The sequence below is a fragment of the Siphateles boraxobius genome, unplaced genomic scaffold (assembly GCF_051911475.1).
Source record: "Siphateles boraxobius isolate OS27281-9 unplaced genomic scaffold, OSU_SipBor_1 22, whole genome shotgun sequence".
NCBI classification, from domain to species: domain Eukaryota; kingdom Metazoa; phylum Chordata; class Actinopteri; order Cypriniformes; family Leuciscidae; genus Siphateles; species Siphateles boraxobius.
The window spans coordinates 16,525,767-16,535,000 of NW_027508833.1; the positions used below are offsets into that span (position 1 = coordinate 16,525,767).

At 38.0% G+C, this 9,234-nt stretch overlaps 2 protein-coding genes across 5 annotated transcripts in view; one reads left to right on the forward strand and one right to left on the reverse strand.

The window, feature by feature from the left end:
- The window catches only part of fuca2 (alpha-L-fucosidase 2), a 23,606-nt gene extending 18,902 nt beyond the window's left edge, over positions 1-4,704 (reverse strand). The window contains exon 1 of the mRNA XM_077238744.1: positions 4,372-4,704. Coding sequence (XP_077094859.1) covers positions 4,372-4,556 — 185 coding nt within the window. The 5' untranslated portion in view covers positions 4,557-4,704. The remainder of the gene's footprint in view (positions 1-4,371) is intronic.
- LOC143746732 (putative deoxyribonuclease TATDN3) overlaps positions 4,637-9,234 on the forward strand; it is a 4,823-nt gene continuing 225 nt past the window's right edge. Inside the window, exons 1-10 of one of the 4 annotated variants that reach the window (XM_077238758.1) lie at positions 4,637-4,984; positions 5,071-5,103; positions 5,183-5,256; positions 5,329-5,407; positions 5,491-5,553; positions 7,189-7,298; positions 7,387-7,442; positions 7,539-7,651; positions 8,948-9,025; positions 9,095-9,234. The exon at positions 9,095-9,234 is cut by the window's right edge and continues 225 nt beyond it. In XM_077238758.1, the coding sequence (XP_077094873.1) occupies positions 4,931-4,984; positions 5,071-5,103; positions 5,183-5,256; positions 5,329-5,407; positions 5,491-5,553; positions 7,189-7,298; positions 7,387-7,442; positions 7,539-7,651; positions 8,948-9,025; positions 9,095-9,234 (800 nt within the window). In that variant the 5' untranslated portion in view covers positions 4,637-4,930. Of the gene's footprint in view, positions 4,985-5,070; positions 5,104-5,182; positions 5,257-5,328; positions 5,408-5,490; positions 5,554-7,188; positions 7,299-7,386; positions 7,443-7,538; positions 7,652-8,918; positions 9,026-9,094 lie in introns of all 4 variants that reach the window. The other 3 variants (XM_077238757.1, XM_077238759.1, XM_077238760.1) reach the window with 3 other exon arrangements.

A 9,234-nucleotide genomic window follows, 5' to 3' on the forward strand; every position in this document is an offset into this window, starting at 1 on the left:
CTGCGCCTCGTCCTGCCTGCGCCCTTCAAGCTCCGGGAGGCCTGCCCGGAACCCATCTACCACCTGGAGGTTCCTCCCGAGGATTTCCCCAAGTATTTTTTGGGGGGGGGCAGAAGGTACTCCGTGAGGGCCATGGAGACGACGTCGACATGGTCCTCATCCTCGTCTGAGTCTGCTCCGACCTGGCCACCATCTCATCGTGCTCCGCCCTGGCCTTTGCCACGCCATGCTCCACCCTGGCCTTTGCCACGCCATGCTCCACCCTGGCCTTTGCCACGCCATGCTCCGCCCTGGCCTTTGCCACGCCATGCTCCGCCCTGGCCTTTGCCACGTCCTGCTCCGCCCTGGCCTTCGCCTCGTCCTACTCCGCCCTGGCCTTCGCCTCGTCCTGCTCCGCCCTGGCCTTCGCCTCGTCCTGCTCCGCCCTGGCCTTCGCCTCGTCCTGCTCCGCCCTGGCCTTCGCCTCATCCTGCTCCGCCCTGGCCGCCGTCACGTCCTGCTCCGCCCTGGAGGCTTCCTGTTCCGGGCAAGCCACGCCCTCGTCAGCCTCCAGGGCGCCCACCCTCCCGCCCCTATTTGATGTTCATTCGGCGCGGGGTCGCGCCTTATGGAAGGGGGGGATAATGTTACGGTGTTTATTCATTTTGTCATGTTTCTGGTTTGTGGTTTCTCTGTCTTTGGTCTTTTATTCAGTTTGTGCCTTGTTATTTGTAGTCTGTTATTCTAGTCATGTCATTATTAGGTCCCTTGGTTCAGGTGTGTTGTCTTGTTAGGTTGTATGGTCCCGCTCGGTGTTCTGATTTGCCCCAGCTGTGTCTTGTTCCCTCATCCCGTCTGTGTATTTAAATCCTGTCTGCTCTTTTGTTCGTGGTCAGTTATTGAATGTATGTTTAATGTGCGTACCACGAGTATCTTGTCTGTTCTGAACCCGTAATTAAAGTCAACTGCTGCATTTAGATCCGCCTACTGCCTTTGCTTCCACGCAAATTCGTAACAGGTAGTGCCATGATACTGGTAGTTTTTATGTTAGTGTCATTAACACTGTATTTGTGCTGATGCTATTTTGCACTGAGGGTAAAGTTGGTTTGAAATTGGACATTAGTTGGCATTCTCTGACCAGATTAAGGGACTGTCATAAAAGTGCATGAAAATTAAAATCATTCAAATAATTTGAAATATGGATAGCATTATTAATAGAATGTAATAGTCTGAACTAAGTGGAGAAGTATGAAAAAAATCACTAGGGGTTGTTCACTAGATACAGTAACATAGTTAATGCTTTTTTATTATTTTCTATTAAGGTGTTTAGTAATGCATTCACATACCCATGCCATATATTTTACACATATTGGATTTGAAAAAAATATCATTTTATGTTTTTTAATGTTTTGATTTTTTTCTATATAACTTGCCCGTCATGTGACCTGATGATATCACATCAGTTGTAATATCTTTACATATCACATATCTTACATGACTTGGATTTGGTCATGTGACCTGATGTTGGCACCTCCACTGTATTATATTCATAAACATCTGTCACACATCTTACATGCACCTGTTTTTGGGAACATGTCTGTTGATTTTATATCATTTTTTTGAATGATTAAAACCCATTTAACTTCCTGGTCATGTGACCTGATGTTGGCACACCCACTGTATTATATTTAAAAACATCTCTCAAACATCTTACATGGAATTACAATACATGTATGTGGAAAAATGTCTTTGGTAATTTAAATTTTTTTTTTAAACATGCAACTGGCCACTAACTGCCAACTGGCAACTAACTGCCCAAACCAACTTGGTTATGATTTCAAATAATCAAAAATAGATTTTGTACACATCCATGGATCCGTAGTGGAAATTTCTCTTCGCTGAAAGTTGTCCATGGCTTTTAAGTACTGCAAGAACTCATGACATTTGTGCATGAACATAATGAGTAAACTTGCACCTGATGTTGGGTCTTTAAACTTATGTTTTCTGCACACAAACAAAAATATGACATAAGTAAACATTCTAAGTTCCTTGGTGAATTAAAGGTGCAGTAAGTGATTTCTGAGAAACGCTGTTGAGAGCGGATCGGACCGAGCAGCACAACACACTTGTAGCCAATCAGCATTAGGGGGCGTGTCACTCATGATTGGGGAGGAGAGCGAGTCCATCAACTGTCTGGTTACCGACATTGTTCAAAATATATTCCTTTGTGATAAGCAGAAAAAAGAAACTCACACAGGTTTGGAAAAACTTGGGAGTGAGTAAATGATGACAGAATTTTCATTTTAAGTGAGCTATTCCTTTAAAGTTTCTTAAGTGGACCCTTAGGTTTTTTCTTGCAACCCATGTTTCACTGAGGCTGCCCTTAACCTTATAACTAAGGGTTTTCCTATGTGCATGTTTGTGCATTTTGGAGGTGGAACAATGAAGGGAGGGGTGTGTTTGTTTGAGTTGATTTTAAATATCAATAGCGTTTCTCAGAAATCGCTTACTGCACCTTTAAAATTCCTTTACTAACCATCTTTTTTAATGAATGCATGGCGCAGAGCACAATGCACATGGTTCAAGACTGACCAGAGTCACGTACTGATCTGATTCTATCGTCCATGTGAACACTCCACTCTTTTTCATGATAATATTCTTATTTTATGCATTTCTCAGAAAAAGCCACCAAGGCCTAGACCCACTAAATTCTGCAAAGTGCCAAGTTAATAGTACAATTGGCTGTTGTACTACTAATAAAAACACTTGATAAGCATTTACTTAACATAGTAATGAAATTAATTTTGTGTGATAACAGTATGACAATACAAACAGGCCTTGGGTGACAACATTAGGTCACATGACAGGGAAGTTAAAAAGTTTGAACATTTAAAAAAAAAAATTAAAAAAACATTTCAGAATGAAGAAGCTGTACAGTATGTTAAACGTTTTGTTTAGCAGTTGGCAGGTATGTGACAGATCAGGTGAGTTCATGCATCACATCATCTGATTTGAAACAAAAACTAGTAGCAATATAATGTATGCATTTATTTATGTGTTTTACATATTTATAAATGTGTTATAACTGCTTAAATGTTAAATTAAATTAAATTAAACAATTTAGTACTTTGACCTACTGAGGACGCTTCCTTATTAAAAAAAAAACAAAAAAAAAAACAAAATGATATTACAACTAATGCGACATCATCAGGTCACATGACCCAAGCAATTTAAATAGCTGCCAAAGACACTCCAGTGAAGCATTGTGCTAAGCTGTTTACACGACACCGTTTTCAACTAAAAACGTTAAACTTTTTTATAAGTTTAGGCCGTTTTGGGTGCCTTTAAACGCAAACTTTTGAAAACTGTAAACAATAAAAACATGAATCTGTGAAAACGATGAAGTTATCCATTCACGTATTAGTCAATAGTGTTTCATCGCCATCTAATGGCCTGGCAACAGAATACAGTGTTTTTAGTCTTTTTTGCGAATCCGTGTGAATGGGGATTGTTTTGACAATGTTGGAAAACTCAAAGAATAAACTTATCCGTTTTAAGCATATTGTTGTCGAGTACTGTAAAGGCATACCCTGACGACGATCAAATGAGAGTTGTTTAAAAATCACATGATGTGGTGAGGTTGCCTACAAAAACTCACATGATCTGTGAGTGTGAAACAAATGCAAAACAAAACATTCAAAATACCACAACTGAGTAAGCTTTCTCATTCTGAAAAATAAAATCATTGCAAATGATGCAAAATGATCATACAAAAAGGCTGTGATATAATCAGGTCAAATGACCCTAAACAATCCAGTGTTAAAAGCACTTTATAAATGAAGGTGACTTGACTTGACCCTAGCAATTTAAATAGATTTCAATCATTCAAAATGTTTTATAAAATCAACAAAGAAATTTTCCCAAAAAACACATAGCTACATGCAAGTTGTGCAAGTGATATTTGCTATTATAATATAGTGTGTGGCAGCATCAGGTCACATGACCAGGAAGTTAAATAGATTTTAACAGTTCAAAAAAATAACACGGTGTAAGATATGTGGCAAGAGCTAGTGATTGAATTGCATGTGGTTTGACATATGTAGGTCAAAACAATAAGAAATAAGAAATTAAATAGTTTAAATATAACACTTACATTAAACAGTTATAATAGCACATTTATAAATCATAAATAAATTATATAGCTACTTCTTGTTTGACTAAATTAAGTTGAATCGTTACTTAATTAAAGCATAATTCATGTATTCACAGAAAAATGCCTTGTACATGATCATGCACTGTTGAACGTTTTGCACTTTTCCGACATTCCCCAACTCTGATCTCCGTGCCGAATGTAAAACTAATGTCAAACCAGACGCAGAGTCGCAGACTTACCAGAACCATTCACTGCCAAAGCTGGGAACTGAAAACACTCCCCAGTGAATGAAAATGCCGAATTTGGCTTGATCGAACCATTCCGGTAGGGGTCTTGAATCAATTGATTCCCACGTAGGTTTGTATTGACAAAGGCAGCTGCCAATCGAGAGTAAATAAAGGGACAGAACACCCCAGTGATGCATTATGCTGCCGCTGTCTCTTATTCACAGCGATCAAATGAGAGTTGTTTCAGATCACATGATGTGTTGTGGTTGTCTACATAAACTCACGTGATATACCTGCCAACTGCTTAACAAAACGTTTAAAATACAGCAGGAAGCTTCCTCATTCAAAACCTGGAAACAAGCGCCACCACTGCGAAGGGTCGATTTATGAATATTAACTAGGTAAGACGACGTTCGACGATGATTGGCTAAAACTATGCTGGAGGACCTAAATAATATTCATGACATAAACCTTCGCTGTAGTGGGATTCGTCACATCCTGTTATGTACTAGTTTACATGAAGTGATCCGCGTGGACTTTGGTTTTATCAACGATCTGAAAATCTACATCTATGCAAGGATATATCGACTGTCACTGTCATATTTCTGCCGAGGATTTTGACAGTGTAAGAAAGAAAAATTGTTGCAATGTTCATAATACTATAGAACTATCTGAGAAGTTCTTTAATGAGTGTGTGTTGTGTTTATTTAGGACATTGATGATGTCATTGGAGAGTCTAAAAAGGTACCTATTTCAATCTATATTCTCTGTCCAATCTGATACCCATATTAAGAGTGCAGTAATGTTTGTTTTTATTTTTTAGGCTGGGCTTGTTGCCCTTCTTGCTGTAGCAGAGCATGCTGGTGAATTTGAGAAAATTATACAGCTCTCACAAAGGTATATCTTACATATTATCTTGTGTATTATTTCCCGCAAACTCAATATTAAATGGCTATAAATTTCCTATAGGTTCCCTGGATTCATTATGCCATGTCTTGGAGTTCATCCTGTCCAAGATCCAGCACAACCCAGAGGAGCCGTACCGGAGGTCTGAAACATATGCGTATAAAGATACATTTATTTTATTTACTGTCTTACAGCTTACACGGTTTCCTTCTTTCTGTCCCACAGGATTTAGATGCTGCATTACCGCTGATTGACAAATACAAACAGCACATTGTGGCTATTGGTGAGGTTAGACATACTGAATGTCTAACTAGTTCTTATAAGTAGAGAATAGAGTTCTGTAAATTTTAATCCCTTAAAGGTAGATTAGGCAATTTCGGAGAAGCTAGCAATAGCAAGTTAGCTCTGAAAGCATGAGATCCCAACCTCTCTTCACAGCGCTTTCTAAAGCCATGCCTCCTTCAAAACAAAGCAAACAAAAACGTCACCAGAGACGGTGTTAAATTACCTCATGTCTCAAAGCACATAATATTACAATCATAATGAACGCAAACAACTTAAAGATCTTTAGTTGTACCACCTGACTGCTGCAGATTAATTTCACTGTTGATAGTGTTGACATAGAAGAGCATAAATCCGAGTCTGAGGACGTGAACAGCTCCGGGTAGAACGTCACGGGTTGCCATCTCGTTATTACGGTTATGAGAGGGTGTAAACGCAGCATAAGTTTATTGTTTTGGTTCAGGAGGAACTGTAAAAGGCAGCTGCTGTTTGTTTGTGACTGTCGGTCTAAGGCTGCGTCTACATTAATCTGGATATATTTGAAAACAGCGTTTTTGTTTAAAAACGCTCTCCGTCCACATTTGTGTTTTCAAACGTTTTCCAAAAGTTTCTCATCCACACTGAAACATCTGAAAACGCTAAATTCACCTTACTGCGCATATGTAAACCCTCACAAAAGCTCACTGAGATGATAGTATGATGAAAAATGGAATGTAAAAATAAATTAAGTTACAAGTTATCGCGCAATTCTTCTGGCAGGATAATTTTATTTAGCAAAATATCTCACCATTCACTGATGCGTCCAGGTCGCACTGAGTCACCATATTTTTGGTCTAAAACGCAACTGCTCTCATGTTTTGCTGCAAGACAGAAAATGCGAGTAAACATATTTTAGCAACTGTGTGAAAGTGAATAGCACCTAACAGGCACAATACCTGTATAAACATCAATATCCATGGCTTCAATATGCGTCACATGACTAAACTTACATCATAATACCTCCGTTTTGACAGTCAACACTACAACTTGAAAACGGCATTTCCAAATTTATCTACTTTGGAGAGCGTTTTCAAAAAGCTTAATTTTCTTTAATAAAAACGCTCTATCTTTAAGGACAAAACGGATAGAAAAAGATGTGTTCTCAAACGAAAACATATATTAGTGTGGACAAGGCTTAACTCTGCATAACCTCACAAAACGCACTGATGACGTGTGATGTCTGCGCGAGCAGGTGCGCGGAGGTATACATATGTTGACAGACAAGTGGGACATACTATCATTGCATTCGGACCGAATGCAATGATTGGATGAACTTTTTTTTGGTCCTGAGTCTTCCACAAAAGATATATGTACATATTTTAATATTTAGACCACTTCTAGTATTGATTGCTATCAGGATGAGAAGAGAGATTAAACCAGTGTAATTAAAACTGTTCAAAAAAATCGCCTACCTTTAATTGTTAAAAATTGTTTCACAACTGCATAATGCAATGAGCAGTCGAACATTGTTGGTCAAACTTTTGTTAATGCAGGCAAAAAACATAGTCTTCCTCTTCCATCAGTACATAAATGAAGTACATCAGTACATATTCAGTGTTATGATGTTTTTATAAATGTTTAAATATTTATCATTACATATAGGTTGGCCTGGATTTCAGTCCACGTGTAGTCAACAGCGACGCTGGGAAAGACGGACAGAGACAGGTACTCATTCGACAGGCTGAAATCGCGAAACAGTTAAATCTGCCTCTGTAAGTGTCATGCTTCTGGCTTTGTATATTTATGCACATAAAAAATGACACTATGATCTTTCATATAGCAGTGAGTTTTGTCTGTTAGGAATGTACACTCAAGATCTGCTGGAAGACCAACCATCCATCTTTTGAAGGAGCTGGGTATGCATACATACCAAAACATGCCTGACAAACAGTGCTTGCTTATTCATAAATCTGTTGCTTTTTATGATTTCAATCTTGTCTGATTTCAATAAGGTGTAGAAAATGCACTTCTTCATGCATTTGACGGAAAACCTTCAGTTGCATTGGAGGGTGTGAAAGCTGGTTATTTTTTCTCAATACCTCCATCCATTGTAAGGAGTGATCAGGTAAATATAACCAACTGTTAAAAGATTATGTACGATGGCTGAGAGCTCAACGCGCTGCAACTGAAGAAAATACATGCAAATAGAAAAACATCTTCATTAGTTTCACAACACACGTGTGCTCCAAATACTCACAACTCAAGCAAATACAGAAACACTCTGCAAAAGTTCACAACACAACCAAATGCAGAAACGCGCTGCAAAAGTTCGCAACATAACCAGGTGTTCTTACGACAGACATTTCTTATTATTGCTGTTAACATAACTGTTTCAAATAAAAATACATTTTAAGTTTTTAAAATCTGCGTTATATACTGTATCTGTATGGGAGTGTCTCAACTTTAAAACTTGCCTTCTCATCTTTGAACCCTGCATTACCTAACATTTCTTATGAAATTTATTTAAACATAACATGCCAAAATTTGTACAATGTAACTGATGTATAGATTAGTATCTTACCCTCATGTTCTTTATTTAATTTTTTTATTTTTCATTTGTATTCTGATGACATTGAACATATATTTTTTGCATATTGTATACAAATTTGTATGTCATAAACATGTCATCTCTGTATGTTTTGGGGGGGGGGAAAGAAGTTAAATAAATAAATAAATAAAAGTAGACTTCGCGCTATAACCATGTCCAAGCCGGGTTCGTCACTTATTGGGGTCCCCTGGAAACATTTCCGTTGTGGTCTGTTCTATTTGCAGTGTGTTTCTGTTTTTGGTTGTGTCGTGAGTATTTGGAGTGCATGTGTTGTGAAACTGATGAAGATGTTTTCTTAATTTGCGGGTGTTTTTTTCTATTTGCCTGTGTTTTCCTAAATTGCAGTGAGTTGAGCTCTCTTGGCCACCGTAGTTTTCCTCCTCGTGCCAATATTTGCAAGCTCTCTTTACAGTATGTGCTCTGCTAATAGACATACACTCCAAATCAAAAGCTTGAACAATGAAGTATAATTGAACAGTAAAAATGAACAGAAATCTAAATATGAGAATTATGTAGTGACCGAAATGTCAAACAAATACAACCTATTTTTAAATATTTCGGCTTCTTCATTCTCAATCAAATTTGATGAATTTATTTTTAAAGATTTTACAAAAAAATATATCTATAATTTATATTTGTATACAAACTAATTTCAAGCATTTAAGCTAAAGTCTTTATATGAAAATGTTCTTAATATCTTAAGATCTTGTCCAAATGTTAAACTTGTAGTGTATATCTGTTTGTATAATTTACTATAATACCTCAGTGCATGTATTAGTCACACACCACACGATATCCACCTTTGATAAGAAGCAGAAGCTGGTGAAGCAGGTTCCTCTGGAGAGCATGTGTTTAGAGACGGACGCTCCTGCGCTGGGACCTGAGAAGCAGGTAAGGCAGCTTTTAGTTTTTCTGTCATAAACATGATTTGACGATTATTTACATCTGTTTTTACTCTAGGTGAGGAATGTACCAAGGAACATCAGCATTAGTGCCGAATATATCGCCAAAATCAAAGGAATTCCCTTGGAGAAGGTCATAGAGGTCACTACCCAGAATGCCCTGCACCTTTTCCCCAAATTAAAAACATTTATCAAAGC